Here is a 22,924-nt window from a genome sequence, read left to right on the forward strand (position 1 = left end):
ACATTTTTACCTGGGGTGCCCAAACTTTCGAGCCCCACTGTACATGTTATACACACAATATACACAATACGTGCATACTAGCTGATGGGAGCTTGTATGGTCAAAAGCAAACAAGTCAAAGTCTCTTTCTCACAAAACACAAAATGTGCTACATAGTCAAAGGGTAAAAAATTTAAATCAGGATTAAGTGGACAACCACGATTAAGGAAATGAGCACTCATTTCTTGCTACAGGAAGGCCTCAGCCAACTCATTAACAGACCACTTTATCCTTCACTTTCTGCTGTACTTATCACTCAGTTGTTATTTCCACTCACAAAGTCAATGGAATAAGCAAATCACTAAAAATGAAACCAGCAGTCACTGGTGATTGTTTCCACAATCAATCTCAGTTTGTTGAATTTGTATAATAATAACCATGTGTGTTTCCCCCCTATCTGTAGTCAACATTTTTCTCCAATTTAGTGTCTCTGGGCTTCAGATTGCCCTGTCAGAAAGGACTATAGCGAGAGACTCTGCACACCACTTCCTTATCGCTACCAGTAAATTACTTCAGGATCAGATACAGGCTGCCAACTCACAGAAACTCCACTCACCAGACACAGAGAGGGAAAGAGGGGAGATTAAAAAAAAAACAAGAAGAGAGAAGAAAAAAAGGTGTCAAGACATGACAAGAGGAGGAGAGCTTCCCCATGGAGACTGATAGTTTCAGCTACCCTCAAAAGGTCATCTGATGTTATCTAAAGATCATCTTCAGTCACCAACACTCGCCTTTTATATTCTCTACAACAGCTGGAGTCAAGCGCCTGTCAATCAAAACTTTCATAACCCGCAGTGACAACAGTTGGCCCAATGTGATCAATTTAAAAGACAACACAAGATGTATTAACACAAGCAATACACATTGAATAATGAACAAACATCACCTCGAGGGGTTTGTAAATTATAATTTTGTTATTTCTGCTTGATGGACTATTTAACAAGATAATAGGCCAGGAATGTACTGTGGTTTATACTATACACTCAATTGGATTTAAAAAATGGAGTAAAAAGGGGAAATAAAACCCTTCAATCAATCAATCAGTAATTTGTCAGTCTTCATAATTAAACAGCCAGAACAAGTGGTACTCAGTCATTTCTTACTTACTTGTTCCTAGCTTTGTTGGAAAAATGAATGCCTTTTTTCTATTTGAACACATTTTAAGATCTGCAAATATGTTATCAGTCACAATATTAGAGTTGTAACTAACAATAACTTTTGTTATCAATAATCAGTTGATACCAATTTAACCAATTATTTATATCCTTCAACATCAGAGAAGACTTAGAAAAACCAAAAGATATTTACATTGGAGGATTGGTTTTGCTATTTAATTAAAAATTACTTAAATGGTTATCAAAACTTTTGCAGAATAATAGTTTTTTTCAATCAGCGTTTCAATTAATTTAATTTAATTTAATTAATTGTTCCAGGTCAAACATTATGTGTAACTGTGGAGATGGACTAAGTACATGACAAATTAAAATAAACATATCTACAGGGTCTAACATGAAAACCAATTGTAATTAAAAAAAAGAGATGTAATATATATATATATATATATGACATACTGTATATGTGTGTTTGTACATATATTAAAGATATGTGTATGCATGTACTGTATTACAATACACACATAAATGATGTGTGTGTGGGTGGGTGTGTGTGTGTGTGTGTATATATAATACACACACACACACACACACACACACAACACCCACACACACCACACCCACACACACACACACCACACACAAACACACACACCACACACAACCACACACACACACACACACACACACACACCACACACAACACACACACACAAATACATTTAGTGTGATGTATATACAGTACATGCATATACACATATCTTTAAATATGTACAAACACACATATACAGTATGTCATATATATATATATATATATATATATATATATATATATATATATGTAAAAATGGACAATTCTGTTAAAGTAATGAATTCGTCATTTAAATATTTAAATGCCAAACATTCTCTGATTCTAGTTTTTAAAATGTGAAAATGTGCTGCTTTTATATCATTAATAAATAAATATACTGTATTTTGAGTTTCGGACTGTGTTGGACTGAACAAGCAGTATTCAACCTGGACTCTGGAATCTTGTGATAGCTACTTTCTACTATCAGTTCGGACATTTAACAAGAGCAGAATCAGCAGATTAACCAATGATGAAAATAATTATTGGCGGCAGCCTGACTTTCACATCCAGCTTCACTCTGGTCAGTATGTTGGAAACAAACTTGTTGGGTTAATAACAGGGGATGTTACTATGATTTTTTGTCTTTCTGGTAACCACTGTCATATCAGGTCCTAGTTGCTCAGGTCACATAAAAGGTGGCCCTTTTAGTGACTGGTCACTTTAGCAGCTTGTGATGTGAAAGGTATGATTAAACCCGCGGCGAGTCATCAGGATGCAGGCGGCAGTTTTTCCACATGCGTCGGGGGACACTCGTCCTTTGGTACAGACGTGCCTCGACTCTTCTCTACAGCATTGTGGGGAGCAGCTCCAGCGCGGTGGAACGGAGCAGATGGTGAACGTATGCGGCGCTCATGCATGTCAACATCACCTTCATTAGCTGAAGGTGACATATGACATCATCTGGCCCACGTGCGTTATGGGGCCGGTCTTTTGCTTCTTTTTTATTGCAGCATGGTTCAAGGTTGTTGATGGGAGGTATGGTGAGTAATCACAAACACACACACATACACTTCTGAGGGCTACTCCTCCTCCTCAAGCCTCCCCATACCCACCACCTCCCAGCATTAAGGTAAATAAGGGCTTCCAGCAGAGAGCCAATGAGCACGGGCCACTGAGCAGAGATGCATGTTTGTGTTGACTTCCTCCCAGGACCTTGCTCGTTTATCTTGGCTGTCAGGTAAAGGGCAGACTCGGAGAAGGTGAAACTTTTTTTTAATAAGGCCGGCAAGGTTTCCATAGAAACTGCAGGACAACATTACAGGGACAATGATAAGAGAGCAAAGTCTGGTCTCAGGGCATCCCGCAGCGTGCCACATTGTTGTTGGAGACATTTGTGTTTACGTCAGAGAAATGAAAGAGCTATTTAGATTTATTCTCAGGGAGCCTCCAGACTCAGACCCTTTTACTGTGGGAGGTGAGATTAATGAGACCATATTCACATCTAGCTTTCAGCTTAGGTCAGGAGCTAAAAGGTAGTTTCCACTTATAAAGAGGTGCTGAGTCTTCTGTGGATACAAACTCCCTGATAAAGAAAGAAAAGAACTCCAATGACTGCCATGCTTTTTTTTTTTTATATAAGGAACTGATATTGCAGATTGTAATGTTTGAAGAATATATGGAGGTTAACAGGCAGATTCACTAGTTTAAATAATAAAAACATTGAACAGCAAAAAGTATGTCTTCTAAAACTATCAGTATTACAAATGCAAGTAACCTACGCATTCAGAATATTCTCCAGGCTAAAAGTGCATAAAGAAGAAACAAATTGCACAGGTAATGAATACTTAACGACTACCACATTTTTCACTTTGTGGCAGTAAATGGGAAACATGTTTAGTTAACAAATGAGTGAAAAAAAAAGAGAAACAGAAGGTACCACACGCATTATCAAAAGCCTGCAGCCCTGAGATAAACCCCATAACAATGATACAAAGATTGCAAGACGTGGTTTTCATCAACATATTCAACCAGTCATATATTTATGAACTCCCCTTTCTTTTGGATCTGCTCTTAAACAAGACACTTCCTGAATGTAGTAGCGCCTGAACACAGCAGACAACGGCAAGAACAAAAAAGCAGTAATCAGAAAATCAACAAGTAACATCATTAGGCAATAATCGATGATGGTCCTTTTAACACCCCTAAAAGATATGAGTCTTTGTTTCCACAATTAAGTCTCTTCAAGAACAGAACTCAACATGCATATGTTACACATGTAGCCATAAAGTTTATATGAAATAAGAAGACATTGATAAGATGGCACAATTCATGTGCAGACATGCAGGAAAGTGATAAATTCAACCACAGGCATTTGTTCTGCCTACACCTCGATATGATTGTCTCAAAAACAGATAGCATACTTGTCTACCAAATCTCCAAGCACAAAACAGAACAAAACAAAAGAAGTATCAGGAGCTTTATTGTAGATGTCCATTCCTAAAATTGCTCTATTAGTCTATTGTTTACTGGTCTGTAGTGCTGAACTATTCATGCTAAAAACTGTGGAAAACAGCTTATAACAATATTGCAATGTCCTTGTGATTAAATCAGCACCTCCAATTCACGGTCTTTTATCACAAAACATGAAGGTTTTCTCACCAAAGACATGCTACCTCCTCTCCTTCTTTATGAGCATTAACGTCACATTTTTTCCAACTCTTTGTTCCCCTTTTTCAACAGCCTCTGATTTATATTTGAGGTAAAGAGGAAGAGTGCTCCGCAGGGACCGAGTGTGTGTGCTTGACAGAGGCAAGACGATATCATACACGTGGGTGAGGGGGTGCGCTCTGACAGCTCATCAGTGGACAATAAGGCCTTGGCTGTTAATGTCCTGCTACCTGGCATGCTGCAGGGTCACAATCTGCTCCAGATGCTGGAGGCAGACGTCCAACTCGTGGTGGCGGAGGGGTGGGGGTTGGGGGGTGTTAGTGGGGATTCATGCTCAATAAGCAAAAGGGAAAGGATACACTGAAAAGTGAATGGGAATACACATACACACCCATACATGCACCACCTGCAACCAGCCAATTCAGAATGGTCTCTTCTGCACAGTGGTCTCGCTGGCAGTTACTGTAGCAACATCAGGGATAATATCTGAGCACAGACAAATTAAATCTTGCTTTTCCACAGAGCTAGATTGAAAATGTATCCGGGCAGAGCAATTCGAGAATGGGGGGTGGCTAAAGCAGACACTCTCACTCTCTCTCTCTCTCACACACACACACACACACACACACACACACACAAACGCGCATAAAAGAGGGACTTATGAACTCAATTTAGTCAGCCAGACAGAGTTCTTGATTCTGTCACTTGGGATAATCGTCAGGATGTGGTACTCTGACCGAGCCCCTGCGTCTAAACCCAGCCAGGATATAAGGTCATGTTGGAGTGGAACTCTAGCCATGCAGCACCCAGACCTCAAGTGCTCCAGTGGTTTTGTGGTTATCTGCAGTAGCCAGCTGTCGCAATACAGAGGAGCTCTTCAAGAATGTCCCCTCTGCTCTGCCTCTCATCTTTCCCTTCTCTCTGTCTCTCAATCAAAACGTTCCAATCAGCCCAGCCATCTCTATCCTTTTTTCTTTTGTCTCATTTGAAGATGTGTAACTTTGTGAATTATGGTTTGTTGGGAGTTTCTAGTGTTTGCACCAAAATATTCTATGATGGTTGGTTTTAGGGAGTCAGAGTACTATCACAAGACACTAAATTATCCCGTTTGTTTCTGAGAAAAGAGAGGAAAACAGCAGCAATATGTGTATTCAACTTTATGAACTGTTAATAGCCTTTGAGGTACTGGGGATTCTATACCACATTTAATTCAAGTTGTTTTTTTTCACGGGATGGAGGGAAACAACTCTAGTACTTTCTCGCATGAGAATGACTAAGAGGACAGCTATGCATAATATATTTGACAGCGCATGTTTAAAAGGTTATTCCTTTCTGTTCAAAATTAGGTCAGTTCATCTCGGCAAACGAATGCAGGAGGAGACTTGATGTTCTGCAGTGTGTCAGTTTATCACGTAAATGTAGTTTTATGTCTGTCACCGTCAGGGACAACATGGACAGCAACACCAACTCCACGACATACATCATCAAAACGAATGCAGAGACAAGCAGTAGAGTGATCAGCAATCTGGCGTGTCACTAGTGTGTGTCTGTAACCCAAAGTGCAGAGCTCCACCTTCTGGTCAAAGAGAACTTCAACAGCACTAAAGCAGGCCTGTCGCACAAGTGTTTGGATTTACGACTGCAATGACCACAGCCATTTTACTGAATAGGACGCCACAGCTTTGTCAGCAGGAATATTAATGGACAAAGAGTGGGCAGTAAAATGTGCACTGAACTAAGATAACCAGCTGTGAATTTATGTTTATTTGAGGCAGTATATAGATGGTTTTCTACTACTGTATATGCAGATGTAGTATAAGTTTGACATAAAGTCATTATTCTTAACTCTTGTGTTTTGTTAAAAGTGGCTTTACTGAAAGTGGCTTTACTTCATTGTGTCTGGGTCCAACACATCCCACTGCGTGTACAAATAATAATGTTATTCTGATATTATTAAAAACCTAATCTATAGAAAGGTACTGAAGTAGTAACTCCTTCCTTGGCCACCAACGGGGCTTGCACATTCAACAACGATGACAAATTACAAAAAATACCAGAAAGGCATTGTCATATCACTGAATAAGGAAAGGTTTTTTCATTATTATTCAACGCATGATGTCCCCTAATGAAAACAATGTGTGGGTTTTGCACTGAAGCTCAGACAACCCAAATGAGGAAGCATGGTCCCTGTGCAGCCTGGGATAACCTAAGCTCTTGATGCTTCTTCAGTGGATTCCTATTAGCAGAGCTTAAAAGCTGTCATTTCAGTTAAGCCAAGGCAAATCACCTGATCTTCACGTCTAGCAGGGGGATGGGAGTGAAAATGAGACAAATGACTAAATGAACAAGTGACAAAATAGTCATATTAGAGAAAAGAAAAGCATGAAAAAGAGCAGCATAGACCTACATTTACAGAATCAACCCATTCCTTTGCCAACTGGCCACACATTGAGGAGAAGCCTGCACTATGACTCCAGGGCTTTTATTACCACGTGATTAACCTCCTCAGGATTAACCGGGCAACAAAGAGACACAGGAAAGGTCAAAGTCCATTGCTCAGACAGCCGCTCCAGCATGAAGGGTTGCTGATTAAACAAAAGGCCATGCTCAAATCTGCACGCCTCACTTCAAGCATCTTTCTAATACATACTATAGCATTCACCCCGCAGTACTGATCCCTCCCATGTTAAATTCTGCAAAAACAGCATGCAAGGTTAGTTGCCTTTTTATCGTAAAAACAAAAGAAATCATTGTTCTCAATTAGAATAAGGCTCTTCAAAAATATAAACACACCACCAAACACCTGGTGTGTGTTGGCAGCCGTGAGACAGACTGCAGGTGGCGATGAATTAAAGAGCAATTCTACACAGGATGAGGTAATCATGAATAACACATCACACTCTTGTGCATGTTCAAGCTGTAGCTTTTTAACACTGCTATAACTCCTGGTTGTTTTGTCTCATTGTCGGGGAGAAAAGGATATAATAAAATTATATTCAAAATAAATGTGCTGCCTTGCTCATGTTGACATATAAGTTTTAAGATCAGGTGTGAAACTAAATTAGAAAGTAAATCCCTGTGATCCCTCAACTAGCGCCATTCTGTCTTAGTTTGTCTGAAGGAAAACAAAGAAAAAAAGGGGTTTGGTGTTGGTGTGTGTGTGTGTGTGTGTGTGTGTGTGTGTGTGTGTGTGTGTGTGTGTGTGTGTAACCATGACGATGGAGAAAGCTTGTGGAAATGAGTTATCCTTTCTGCCTGGACAGGGACAGCTTCTCCAACCAAAGAAGATCACATCACTTCCAGAGTTTGAGGGATGTTTCACCATTTCATTTATTTTTTGAATCCCTTGCTATCCAGAAACATAAATCACAACAACCTTTTAATCAGTCATGCAGTGTGACAAACACAAGGGCATAACAATCCCCCCCCAAACATCTTAACCAATTATTTTTTGTACTATTTTGATACCAGTGACAATGTTTTTTAATAAATATTTTTATATTAATATGATTACTTGTAGGACGCTTGTAGTAATGAATTCACAGTGAAATGTCAACCATCTCTGCAGCTTCCCTTGGCTTTCCAGAGCTTTTTAGCATCTTTAAGGTAACTGTTTTTTTGGCCCCCAACTTTACTCACTTGATTCACTCTCTCAGTGTTGATTTCAGCCGCTGCATGCAGCTGTTTTTAGCAGAAATAATTCTAAAAACAAATTACTGTACACAACCAGCTCAGCACCAAATGGCAAACAGACACAGTTGGCGACTAGCTGATGAACATAGTGGAGCATTTAGCAGCTTAAGAGCCAGATATTTTCCTCTGGAGCTGGTAGAGACCAAAAACAGAGCTAATATTAGATTTATTATTATTTATCAGGTGAACACAAACTCTAAATAAAACCTAATGGTCCTCCACATCTGCTTATTATCTGCTGGATGTTTTAATAGGCAGCTCTTTAGCTTAAAAAGGTCATTTTTGTGTTTACAGCTTGTTTCTCTGCCCCCCAAGTTGTCCCATGAATACATTATTGTAGGTTTCATAAAGAAGATCTAAATTTTTATCTCATTACAAACTGCCGTACAACAACTCTGCTAAGAATAAAATGCAGCTTTAAACTTTCGTTACTCAATAGACACATTTACATTATGTATAGAGGTGTGATATTCAGCCTTAAATAAGGAAATAAGGGCGCTTCATGCAGGTATTTCAAAATAAAAATCTTCTATTTTGCATCATTCACATTCTTGCTGTGGGCATAACAACACTCCTCCAGCTTCAGTTCAAAGCAGAGACTTAGTGTGGGATTATTTTAGGTAAAATTAGCTGTCACAGAAGAAGACAAAACTGTTCATAAGCCCCAACAGTAATAAGAAAATGTAATGTCCATTTTTTTTTTCCTTCCCAGTACGAGTGTGTAAGCAAGGGACAAACCAGAGAGAGACAAAGAGAGAGAAAGAATGTCTACCAAATCTCCCTTGGAGCGAGACCCCATCATGTACATTCACACAGACATTGAGATGAAAGCAGCTTGTGTTCTTCCTCTATGATCTTATCTGATTGTTCTTTATCTTTTTGTTTACAAGGGACCCAGATGAGGATGTGCATTTAATCTCTCTTCTATCTCAGCTGCCCATGATGTTTTTTTGTGCTGCCTGTTTTTTTGTTTTTATTAAATAGGATAAAGCTCTGGTGCAACTCACTACTTTTTTAAAGTCAATAAAACAATCTGCGCGCGCACGCGGCAGCGCTACGCAAACACACACACACCACACACACACACACACACACACACACACAACACACACACCAACACACCACACACACCAACACAAACACACACACACACACACACACACACACACACACACACACACACACACACACACCACAAAACACACACAACCCAACACACACACACACACACACACACCACACACACACACACACACCCACACCACACACACACACACACACACACACACACACACACACACCACACACACACACACACACACACACACACACACACACACCCCCACACACCACCACAAACACCACACACACACACACACACACACACACACACACACACACACACACACACAGCAACTGAACGTTTAAGGTCTCTGAGGCCTCAATAAGCTTCTGTAAATCAGCCACCATCCGACAGTGAGTTTTATTCCCCTCTCTCTCAGTGGATGTTGGGTTATGACCCGTAGGCAGGAGGTTGTTTATTGCTTTTGTCTCAGCTTGGGGTTGACTCCCAGCTACTCATCTATGGTTGTGGGCTAATAGAAAGCCGCACACGGTTGTACTGTAGCTCTGCTAAGCTGCAGGGACTGAGCTCAATAGTCTCCTCAGAGCCTCGTCCCCCCAGATTCTTAATGTCTCTTTCAATTCCTCAGCTTTCTTCCTCTAATTTCTTTTTTGGTAATGACCAAATCAAAATGAGAATCTGTGAGTGAACCTGAGGTGAAGAATTCCCTATAAATAAGTGTTGAGGAAAAGAGAAAGGAGGTTTAGAGAGCTGAGAGAGGCCCACATACCATAAACATTTCCCAGAGGCTGCTGGCAGAGATGATAGACAGCCTGCACCCTGCTGGTCTGCCTCTTTCTCCAGCACATAAGAAACATCTCTATTCTCAGACAAGGCTGCCTCCTTTGTAATGGAAACTTGAGGTGTTATGTTGGAAAATAACAAAAAGGGAGAAAGGCGTAAATTGTCACTGCCAGAATGAAACTTAACCTTGATACCATAGTAATGCAATTTTTGATGAGCAACACCCATCCACAGATTCTCCAGAATGTGTGTATGTGTGTGTGTGTGTGTGTGTGTGTGTGTGTGTGTGTGTGTGTGTGTATCTCTCTGGTTGCTAACAAGGCCATGGAAGACCTTCCTCCCCTGTTTCACCTTTCTTCTTTCTCCCCTTCACACATTAGCTGTGAAACGGTCTCAACAAGGGTGTCATCCTTTACATTGGGCCGCCTAACCCAAACTGGCAACTCCAACCTCTCCATAGTTTGAAATATGGGTCCACTTGCCATTTCTACTGTGCTGACAGCCGCTGACAGTTAAGAGGAACAACCACAGACTGAGGATATATGATGGGGTCCTTGAGTGATGACAGCACGGGTAAGATGGAGAGCTGTGATGTAATGGAGACAAGGCCGTTGACTGATACTTAGAAAGAGGCCAGTTTGTCTGCTCCAGTTCACAACCATTCATATCCAAGATCTATGTCTGGGAGCACTAACAGTTAATAGGTGAATTCTACATGCGTGTCACTTTGTTTGTGTGTGTGTGTGTGTGTGTGTGTGTGTGTGTGTGTGTGTGTGTGTGTGGTGTGTGTGGGGGTGTCAGATCACGGTCAAACAGTCTACAAACGGTCTCATTCCTGGATCATACAGTAGGATGTTGCTGGAGCTGACAGCCTGTAACTTCATGAAGAGTAAAGCCCTGGCTGGACATGGAATAGGTATCATTGCTGGTTATCCATTTGTTAAGGTAATGTCTTTTTAGGGTTTTTAATTCCCTTTATCATAGCTTGAGAATAACAGGAAAGGTGGAGAAAGTGAGGATGACACGCAGCAAAGGGCTGCCTGCGGGTCCCAGAAATTCTTAAAAATACATCTCCTCCCTATACCTCATTGAAAAACAAAAATCTATGAATATTCAAACATTGATTATTTGAAAAGTTTAACTTCTGGACACTACTGGACCAGGATTAGTTGTGATTTTATAAAATCATGCTTGCACGTAGACCTCGTCTTGAAGTGTAACTCTCGCCAAAATGCAACCTGGGCTCTTTTTGTGAATGTACCCGAGTCAAACTTTCGTTTAAAACCTTAATTAGGACAGAACCGCCACTTTAAAGATTTACTGTATTTTCGTTTTCAGTCAAATGTCCTTTTGAATGGGAGTGCTAGGGGCACTACTAAAATAGCGTCAAAATCACTATTTTTAAAACACTAACATGGCTCAACCCAACTTTGCTCCAAGTATCACCAGGGGCTCTACACATGAACTCCAGCACTGAGAACTACTACTAAAAAGCAGAGGGGGCCGTGAGCGGGAAAAACCAACAGCTACTGTGAGTTGTTGAAACCGTTCTTTTTAGTCAACTCTTTGTGTGTAGAGCCTCTGGTGATACTTGGAACAAAGTTTCATGTTGTGTCGAGCCTTCTTAGTGTTTTAAAAATATTGATGCGATCATATCAGTGCCCCTAGCACTCCCATTCAAACGACCATTTGACCTAAAACAAAAATACGGTCAGTCTTAAAAATGGCACTTCCGTGCTAATTATGCTTTTAAACAAAAGTTTGACTCAGTTACATTCACAAAAAGACCCTAGGTTGCATTTTGGTGAGAGTTACGCTTTAAAGTCAGATGAGCAAAGAGACAATTTCCCCTTTAGCAGAGAATTGTAAAAACAGCCTTATACTGTCAAACTCATACTTCATGCTGCACAGTGAAGGATTGATTTCTGGTGCGCTCTGCAAGTAATTTCATGAACTGCACACACAAAGCAAAAGCTGGATCCTCTCCGCTCTCCAACTTTGGTATAATTTGGAGAAGAAATAAAAAAGAAAAATATGCATTAATGCTATTAATGTATCAGTGCTTTGTGAATAAACTTGAATTGCTTAATGCCTGTAGTCTGAAATTGCTGTTGATAATACACTGTGACAGTACTGCATTGCTTTGCAGTTATATCATTGAGTGTGTGTGCATCTGCAGGTTGTCACAGAGATATAACACCAGTGGCATACTATAAAATTACCAGTGAAGAATACTGACAGCATGTTACACAGATGGGAAACAGATTGAAGAATAAAGATAAACATAGATGCTTCCATACAAAGCAAGAAGGGTCACTGAATAGTTTGAAGAAAGTTGTGTGAATTGTTTTTTAACTCAACCTTATTGACCTTGAGATTTTGAACCAATGTGTTTCAAACGGAAGTTGTTCTGCAGGCTCATTGTGGCTCCTAATTATACAAAGACACATGATGTTGTTGTTCTTTCATTTGTCACCCATCTGGCTTCTTTAAAAACAAACCTTTTTACGATGTAGGTGCCATTCCAGCAGGACAGCCCGTCACCAGAGGCCAGCTCACTCACACACAGCTGATCCGCCAGGCCGCCATAGAACGTACGGTAGAGACGTAGACTGTTCAGAAAGTCCCTGGAAAAGCAGCCACATGGGGGCACACAGATAATTAACTTGTTTAACAAAAGTGTTTTACATATTCTTTTTAGACTAAATGAACTAAAATCTGAAAATCACTTCTTTCAATGCACACATCTGGCACCTTTCACCCACTTACCTCCTCCTGACAGCGAGCGAGTCCCCTGACACTCTGACAAGAGCATTACGAGGGATGGATTCTCTGCTGTTGCTGCTGTGCTGGATGCGGATTGACTGTGCAACCTTCCTGCTTGGTGGGCCACACAGTTTGTGCACCTATTTCCCAATAAGACAGACACGGATTTAAGTCTAAACACTAAGGGAGAAACATGTATTTTAAGGCTTGGCAAATTTGTACTGGTGCAAGGCAAATACCGGTGATAATAATAATAATATTTCAGATGCTTGTATGACGGCCACTTATACCAAGGCCATTAGGCAATTACAATTTCTGTATGTGCTGCATGTGCAGTCTATCAAGCAGCAGACACACTAGACAGCCACTAGATGGAGCTGTGGCGTCTCCATCACAACAGGAAAGAAAGTATATTTCAGGAACAAACATCCTGTGGCATTAGACAGAAAGTTACATGTTAATACTTTATGGTTGGACTTTTATAAATGATGTGTCTTATGGATAAAAGCTTCTTAGTTTGGTTATATTAGTGTAAGGCCTGCATCCTTCTCAGTCTGGCAGTCTAACTACAAAGTGTCCTATTGCAGCTAACCACATGGATGTATTTCTGGATAATTTTGGCCTAATCTGGTCCGACTAACCTGTTGTGTGCGATGTGTAAAAATTCAAGCAATTTTTTGTTGGTCTTAGAATCATAATCTGGTTTACCGCCAAGTAGGTTTTCACATTAAAGGAAATTGCTTCCTACAACAAACCTATCTGGAGCTGACAAAAATAGCTGTGTAATTCAAAATCTTTCCATGACTGACTTAAATGCTTCATTCTTTATCTAGTCTTCTCCCATTTGGTGATGGTACTGATTTTCATCTCCCACAGACAGAGCCCCAGTTAAGTTTCAAGCCTACCGTCCTAAACAATACTAAATCTCTCCTCAAAGATGATCTGACCTGTACTGAGAGGCGGGGGCCATTTTTCAGAGCATGTCCGACAGCATCGTGAAGCAGCGTGTGAACTCCCAGAAGCACTTGCTCCAAATCCTGAGATCCGTACATTCGTGCTGACAGGCCCTCCAGCGAGCGAACAAACTCCCTCCAGTGGGTGTCGATCTCCGCCATGCTTGCCAAGCAGCCTCGCATCACGTTGAGGCAGTAACCCATGCAGGGTTTGGACTGCGTTAAGCCCTGTGGAGCAAATTAATTCGGGATCAGGGATGGTATAAAAGACTTTCATTATTTCCGATCAATAAAATTTACTTCCGAGACATGCATCCATACCTGGCAGTGAGGGCAGTAGTGCATCTTAAGAAGGGCCCGTCTGCACTCGCGGCTCAGCTGTAAGTGGTCTGTGGTATTGATGACCTCGATGCCGAGGTGCAGTGCCTGAAGGAGAAGCTTCCCGGAGACCCCAGAGCGAGCAATCTGATCAGCCAGGAGGCTGGGTGCGCCACCAAATGGTCTTACATTCCGGCTGGACGACCTTACACACTCAGCGTAGCCTGGTGATAGGTCGCTGAGCCCTGGGTTGATGAGGTGATTGTAGGTCAGCGGGAAGAGAGCGTCGAAGAATCGCTGCACTAAGTCATCAATGTTGAGCTCAGAGCCCAGCAGGAAAAGACTAATATCTGTAAAGAGTTCCCGCACAGGGCCCACTGCCTGATCAGCCATGTTGCCGTAAGACTCCTGGAAGACAGCATTTGTGTGATTCTCCGCCTGCCTCATCAGGACCTCAAAGGTCTCTATGAGAAGACAGCAAGGGAGACAGAAAGAGAAAGAAAAAAACATTAAAGAGGGACTGCAAATCATTCAAACACATTATCATCTTTATCTCTAGAAGCCTTATATATAGGTGCAAAGAGCAATGAAGGCCTAAACATCCTCTAACTCGTAACACGAAAGGCTGAGACAACTGTGCTGTAATATGAACAGGGCTGAATACAATACAGCGCGCTTATATAGCTTCTACTTCCATTGACCCAGAATGAAGAAAAGAGGAGTCTTCAGGCATCCCAGCAGGAGCTGAAGCTCCCTGCGTCTTCCCACAGAGGGGGTAGAGTACCTGTAGGGAAGCGATTTGTTCTCTAATCAAAAGCTAAGCTGACAAAGAAAAAAAAGGAAAAGAAAGAGGCAACACACAACACATGCTACAACACATCAGTGTGGAAGCTGCTGCTATACAATATGAACAGAGCTACAGTATAAGTATAGCGTTTTAATAAACCAACACACACACACACACACACACACACACACACACACACACACACACACACACACAACACACACACACACACACACACACACACACACACTTTACAAGGCTACGATGCTTGAACCTAAAAACATGTATCCGCTATCCTCAGCACATGATTTTCCACCCACACATTTTATTATCACCATGAAATTAAATGTCAAGCAAATTCTTCTAAGCTGCATGTGACACAAAATTCTGTCCACTCCTGATAAAACTTGTGTCTAAAGGATACAAATATTCAGGCTGCTGCTTCAGGAGGCAAAAGCATTTCATGCTGTGGCTCTTTTGCCTGCCACAGCAGTGTAACACAGCGCTGTAAGCAGTATCTGCGCTGTTTCTATGCGTGTGTGTGTTTTTAAGAGATGTTTGGGGAAGTGTACGGATTGCAACATTTGGCATCCAGCATCTACCTCACTGTATAGAACGGTTTGCGATCATTTAGGTAGTAGAATTGACATGGAGGAGTAACCTTACAAGCTCAACTTTAATCCTTTTGTCTCTCTTTTTTCTGTTTTTGTCTCAGCTAATACCTGAGCCATGGCCATTCTCACATCATGTGCTTGTCATGAGTTGTGAGGCAATGGTCAGGGTGAAGGCCTGGAGCTGCCTAGGGGGCTAAAAGACGGGGAGGGGGGTATCAGTGTGATAAGGGCTTAGACGGTCGAGGGAGGTACGATATGCAATGGCGTGGAAAGAATGACCAAAAGCCCCCTGGGGTGGGCCATTGCAAGGGGAACAGAGCGGGGTAGCAACACACAGATATAGACTGTAGGCTACACAAAATCTCCATGTGTTCAATCAGACAAGGTGATGTGTGATTGGCTACCAATTAGCTTGCTGTTTAGTAAGTGTAATCACAGTGGGGCATCAGTAAAAATGCTCGAGATAGAGATTTGTCCTAGGTGAGTTTTATTGCCACTTCGCGCATTGTGCACCATTTACACTTTCAGACAGGTAGTATTTGCCATTTGTGTGTGGTTCTGTAACCATAGAAAACAAAGTGTGCGTTGGTGTGTGTGTGTGTGTGTGTGTGTGTGTGTGTGTGTGTGTGTGTGTGTGTGTGTGTGTGTGTGTGTGTGTGTGTGTACACACACACACACACACACACACACACACAAAACTGCATTCCTTAATATTCTTACACAGTGCTGGCAAGTAACATGGTTAACAAAATCAGAGGAAATCATATAACATTCAATATGGCTATGTTTTTATGTGCCTGTACAGAGCACATGGCTTTACGGGCAGCGCCATCTCGGCTCGCACACCATGAATACATTCATCATCTTAGCCCACAGCCTAAGATGATTCTGAGATGTTTTAGGCTGTTAACCTGTTTCACTGTGGATGGAGGTGGGGTTCAGTCCAGTGTGGTGTTTGATGTTAATGCTAATGATCAGCTCTCGTCTTGTCCATGTTTAGCTGTACCTGTAGGTAGCTGTCAGGGCAACATTGTGTGAAATGAGGTATTCTGTGATCTCACATGGATGTGATAGGTCTAACAAGATCCGAGACTCAAGATGAGAAAAGAAGCTGCGCCTCCTACACAGCCAGCACTCCGGTCAAAGAGCAGCACAAAAAAACAGAGCAAGAATGTGTAGAGAATGAATAAAGACAACAGTGGCAACTGTAAACGTGCACTGTAGATGCTGTGACTGTCTGAATTAAATAGATAGAAGACAGGCGAGGCAGACGAGCAGGGAAACAGAGAGAGAAAGAAATATGTGCTTGCTGAGTACAGTTAAAGATTATTACAGCACTCGGGTGTATGAAGCAGACCAAGCAGAGATATGAAGGGTCCCACAGGGATTACAGCATGTGCTCTAGGAAGGGTTTACCACATAAGATTGGGGAGTTAATGAATCCCACCTGTCAAACCCAAATAACAAAAATCTGCATTGTAACCAAATGTCACTGTTTAAATCGGTTTCTTCTTGTGCTTCCTAGAATTTCAATCTTGTCATCAAGTTACTTACCCATTTCCCTTTAAAATAACTTAAAAAGGCATAAATAATAAGCTGATCAGTAATTCTGCTGTGTAAACAAGTCTGCTGTGTGAAAAAAGAACTACCACACAGAAGTTGCATGCTGTCCAGGCAATGTTAAGGACATTATTTTTCACCAAAGGGAGACTGTGAAGCAGCATCTCTCACTTGGAGGCCTAGACCAGCGGCCAGGCTTCTGGGCAAGCCTGAGGACAGAGATAACAGGAGCAGAGGAAAAGATGAAAAAGAGAAAGAATCGAGTAGTAGAGTGAGAAGAATATTTCAACTTTTTGAGACAGAAGTATTCAAACCTATCTCCTATCTCTGTTCACATTTGGAAATATGCCAAATGTTTCTTCAAAGCATGTTTAGTTAATAATTTTATATTAACAATAATCAAAAAACAAACAAAAATGGCTCAAATTAAATGCTAAAAGTTCCCCATATCAACTTTATTCTCTCAATTTGTTTCTTCCGCAACCGCAATTCTATGCATGTGTGTGTGTGTGTGTGTGTGTGTGTGTGTGTGTGTGTGTGTGTGTGTGATAAACAACCTAATGAGGAGGCCTGTTTTGTTCTGTGTGTGTTTCTGAGTGTCAATGACCCGGCTGATAAGAGGAGGCAGACATGTTTGCATTATTGGCAGCGGGAGGAACACAGAAAGAAGGCTGAGCCAGCATGATAGAAAACACCATTACCGTGGAGTGACTCCTTACACTGTTGCTGAGGGTCTGGTCTGCTTCATTTAACTAGCAGCTGGACACATGGTGGCATGCTCAATGTGATTGAAGATGTTGAAGGTGTGTGTGTGTGTGTGTGGTGTTTGTGTGTGTGTGTGTGTGTGTGTGTGTGTGTGTGTGTGTGTGTGTGTGTGTGTGTGTTGTGTGTGTGTGTCCTTCATTACAAGACGGACAAAGAGAACATGTTAGACAAAAAATTCTTAATTATTATTATTTTTAAGAGATTAGTTTTTAAGATTCTCTTAATGCTTACAATATTGATTCAGAACATTTAAATACCGCTGTGAATGGTTTAATTGTGAAAAAAAAAACTTCTATTTCTAATACGATATGGGCCTTTAGCATATTAACAGAAAAAAAGGATCTTAAACAATTAACATGCATGTATGTTTCAGTTTCAGCATATGTCATTTTGATCTTATGAACACTTAACTGCTTTGAATGGTATAAATTAGGATGAGTGTTGAATATATTACAAGAAGAGAACGTGCAACTTTCCATCTATCATTTCTGCAAGAAGCCATTACAACATGCCACTCACCAACCTACATGGGTTTCTCCCTCGCCTGCTGGCATGATAAACAAATTCTGATATATGAACAATTGTTTGAAAGCTCGGGTATCACTGGCTATCATCCATATATATTTTCGCTATTATATCAATCACAAAGCTCCTTCAGTTAAATTCCTCTGTAGCAGAGCTTTTCCCCATGTCTAAAAAGCTTTTAAATTTGATCCCATTTTCTTTCTCTCTCCCATAATTGCTGCACTTCTCATTTCCTTTAATGTAGGATGATCTGGTTAACTGTGACAGGGGTCGCTAACCAAGTGATGAGGTACACCTAGGGTCAGGGCTGCGGTCGGTCGGTCGGTCGGTCGGTCGGTCGGTCTCTCTCTCACTCTCACTCTCACTCTCTCTCTGTGATATTTTGACAAAGTGTAGATCAGACATCAGATAGAGATTTAAGAACATTATATGATCATGAAACTATCATACACATAACAGTGTTGCTTCCACCACCAGAGGGAGACATTTTTCATTTTAATGGGTATATGTAGGACATTAGATTAGTGTGATGCTCAGAAAACAGGGCAGCAACTGACTAAACATGTGTTGCATGCTCCCTCCAAATACTGCCCACCGTCTCCAAACACAACCACAAACAGATATAACAGATTTTTATTTTATACTTTGGTTAAACCTTGGGGTACAGTCAAAGAATATAAAAAAATATATATATAAAATGTTAAAAATAGGCCTAAAATGTCAGATGTGTACACATTCCCATGTAATCACATAACTTGGTTGGATTCAAATAGTATAACTAATGTTTATCATTGACAGAAATTAAATTGTTAGTTGTTAGTTGTTAAATTGTTAAACTGTTAGTGCCCCTGATTTGTTCTAGGTGTCAACAACAAAAAGCCAACAAATAGTAAAAATGTCACTCTAACTACAATGCATTCAAACAGTGTTATTTAATATCAAGGTCAAGTGTGTGTGTGTGTGTGTGTGTGTGTGTGTGTGTGTGTGTGTGTGTGTGTGTGTGTGTGTGTGTGTGTGTGTGTGTGTGTGTGTGTGTGTGTGTGTGTGTGTGTGTTTAAAAGGTTGTTATGTCACTGTATAGCAAGAGATTAAAAAATAAAGAAAATGGTGAAACATCCCTGATCTACTTTGGTTGGAGAAGCTGTACCCCTAGAGGCAGAAAGGTTAAGACATTCCCACAAGCTTTCTCCGTCGTCATGGTTTCACACGCACATACACAAAACAAGCAGAAGCATCGTTGATACATTAAATGTCCTACAAACGCATTGCATCCCTACATGTACGCCACAATGTGTGTTAAACTGATCACATCAAAAGCCTTCATTTGAAGCTTTCCGTGTTTCCAGTTTTTGAGGACTCAAATGCCACCAGCCGACCTCAGCTGAGCTGTTGAGCAACGCAAAGCAAAGATGGCTTTTATTAATGTGATTCATCCTCTGTGAATGGATGCGACCACAACATAGAAGCCCAGTGACATCTGATAGGCTGCAGAAAAGGCCATTCTCCATCTAGAGAGGATGAGTCAGTGGCTCTGTGGGTTCAGCTCATCCCAGAGCAAAAGACACACAATGAAAGTCAATGACTTACTGGGTGGCACAGTCAGTACAGTCAACAGAAAACTATGTCTTCATTGTGGCATATTAGAGGATGAAAGAAGCACCCGCACACTTTGTTGTTCCAAGATGGAATTTGATAAGAATATTTGCTGCACAAATGTTTTTGGTGGCTAAAAAAACAGACACTCATAGTCTTAAAAACTAAAAGAACTGACTACCCTATACAGTGCATAGCAACTCACTTTATTCCACGAGTCCACAATTTTCCTTAAGATAATGATGAGAAAGAAAGAAGCTAATTTCCGAAGATGTTTCCCAGAAATAATTCATTGTAATTTGGTACCAATTATAAAGTTACACAGCAATTTCATTTAAATAAAAGAACAGCTCCCTTTTAACCCGATAACATTTTTAATTTCAATCATAATTTATTATACACTTATTGTTTGATTTCTTTTTTTTACTCCTTCATGTTCATGTAGTTGAATTGTGCATTTGTCTGTGGACATATTTTCACAGTTGCATGTTCAGAGCGGCTGTGCACTGACCACAAGACTCTTGATGATGCTTGCAATTAATTAGTAGTGATGTCAGTTAAACGCGTTAACGGCGTTAAGGCAAACTTATTTTAACGTCAATTTTTTTATTGCATAATTAGCGTTCTTTTTGGCCTAACAAACTTTGTAGTTTTTTTTCATATGCTGTTGCAATAACTAGTAACATTAGAAAAACTACAACAGCATGCCGCACACACTTGTTTTGCCTTGCAAGCCGGCCAAAGAGTAGTAACGTTACGTTTTGAGTGGATGGAAAGCGCGAGACGGCGAAACGGATGCCAACAAGATTCTGAATGAAAAGTTCACTTTTTAAAAGCTGTCAAATGGTTCCATTGACAAGATCAAAGTGATCAGGGTGTTTTGTTGTTATGAACTGAGCTATCATCGCAGCATTGTCAAAGTACTTTTTTTTCACCCTTTTATTAATGGACAAGTCCACTTTTCCATGTTGATAAGAGCATTAAAATGAGGAATAAATAAATAAATAAATAAATAAATAAATAAATAAATAAATAAATAAAAGGGACAAAAAGGAATCAAGGGACATTTAGAATAGATAAAAATGTGTGATTAATTGCAATTCATTACGAGTTAACTATGACATTAATGCGATTAATCATGATTAAATATTTTGATCGTTTGACAGCACTAATTATAAGTGTACGAATTGAACGCTGTCTCAATTTTCCCTAAATTGTCTACCACATTACGTAGTTCTAGTTTCAAGAAACTTCTTGAAAACAACTAGGTGTAAATCAGAAATTGAAGACATGTAAAATCCCATGCGATTCTACCTGATTATGTCCATGAAGCTTCTTTGACTGCAATTTTGTTTGGCCTAACATCAAAGAATTCACTTTCGATATACATCATCATTCCTAAAAATGTGTGCGAAGTTGCTTTGGATTTACCTGGTAGTAAATGAGGTCTATTTTAATACAAGACATGCCTTCCTCTCAGGCTGTAAACTGGAAGCTGGTCGGGTCTGACTGAGTTATTCCAACAAACTAACAGACTCTTAAGCTGCTAGATATAGAATGTTAAAATAAACCTAACTGTAATCTTTGCAAGAAGCAGAAGTACATGTTTACAAGGTTAAAGCACCCATTCACTAAAATACACTGAATGCAGCACTGTCAGGGTGTTAAGAGTTTTAAATAATCTTATTTCGGTTTTTCTGGCATGACAAATTTCCACACAAGCAAACATGTTACGTTTGTGATGAAGAGGAAGCAGCTCCGTTATCACGCAACACAAGACAGCTTTCCAGGTAGGAGCTGAGGAAGTGCCTGACAACAACACCTGGCTACGTCTAGCTGCTCAGAAAGCAAATGACTGTATGAAAAGTCAGAAGAGTGACTGGAAAACAGATAAGGCGAATTAATCAGACTATGCATCTTTGTACACACAAACACCCACTGTCTCGATTCAGCAGGAGATTGAGGTGACGCACAATGTGTTATTCAGTGTGCGTCAGTGAGCTCAGTGTACCTGCTATGATCTACAAACAAACCACCAAATAAAGCCGGGCCTTTTATGGATGTGTGTGTGTGTGTGTGTGTGTGTGTGTGTGTGTGTGTGTGTGTGTGTGTGTGTGTGTGTGTGTGTGTGTGTGTGTGTGTGTGTGTGTGTGTGTGTGTGTGTGTGTGTGTGTGTGGACATGTGCAAGCTTGCAGGAGGTAGGGGAGAAATACATAAAGAGCGAAAGACTGTATCAAACTGTCCCAGAACATTTCTGTTTTGACCATCGGCCTCCTTTTAACCTGGGCAACAACATTACCACAAATACCAACAGAGTGACCACTCCGACCTGCAGATGGCAGAGAAAAGGGTTCCTGAGAAAAGTTAAAAAGCCCCGGGATGTTTTCTTCTTCCTTCCGTCCTGAGTTTCAATAAAGGGGGCATTGTTTTAAAACTGAAAACAGTCGCCTGCTCAGAGGTGTTACAAAAGTGTGCTCTGGCTCAAGGTCTCTCAGAGAAGGACAGGGGGGGAGGAAAGGAGAGGAGAAACTCTGATTTTCTACTGGGTGCGTCCGTTGTGTGCTCCGGTTTTATTTCATCCTCCGCCACGCACCATACCACACCGGTTTCAGAAGCAAAGGGTCTTGCTGTTCGACTCACAGATTATATTATCTTTAAAAGTACTTTTCAGAACAATCACGTGTTTATTAAGCTAGTAACTACTTTCTACTCCAAGCACTCCTGTAATTAAACTACAAGCCTTTTCTTTTCTGATGTTGTCTACATCACCAAAAAAGATCTGTGACATTGTATTATGTTTTTCCACCTCCAAGATGAATCTCTTGCCATTGGTGTTGTAGGAGACGAATAGGATATTAGGGGTAGGTTTTGCTAAACTGACTGGATAGTCTTGCTGTTTCCTTTCCTGCTCCGCTGTCCAAACAGTCGTAGAAATCGACCTGGCGCGTATCTTTAGCGGGGAAGAGAGACACTTCACGCACGCTTCTGGGATGCAGGTGGATTATCAAGCGTTGACTCGAATGGCTGTGATTGCTCACAAGGGTTGGGACGTACCCACAACACAGCGCAGGCGTACCAAGTGGAAAATAGAGG

At 40.8% G+C, this 22,924-nt stretch overlaps 1 protein-coding gene across 1 annotated transcript in view; it reads right to left on the minus strand.

Annotated features, from left to right (window-relative positions):
- Positions 1-22,924, minus strand: part of gpc5a (glypican 5a) — a 125,172-nt gene that overhangs the window by 77,915 nt on the left and 24,333 nt on the right. The window contains exons 3-6 of the mRNA XM_032527777.1: positions 13,990-14,452; positions 13,663-13,896; positions 12,719-12,855; positions 12,451-12,576 (exon numbers count right to left, since the gene is read on the minus strand). Coding sequence (XP_032383668.1) covers positions 12,451-12,576; positions 12,719-12,855; positions 13,663-13,896; positions 13,990-14,452 — 960 coding nt within the window. The remainder of the gene's footprint in view (positions 1-12,450; positions 12,577-12,718; positions 12,856-13,662; positions 13,897-13,989; positions 14,453-22,924) is intronic.

The sequence above is a fragment of the Etheostoma spectabile genome, chromosome 1, assembly GCF_008692095.1.
Source record: "Etheostoma spectabile isolate EspeVRDwgs_2016 chromosome 1, UIUC_Espe_1.0, whole genome shotgun sequence".
NCBI lineage: Eukaryota > Metazoa > Chordata > Actinopteri > Perciformes > Percidae > Etheostoma > Etheostoma spectabile.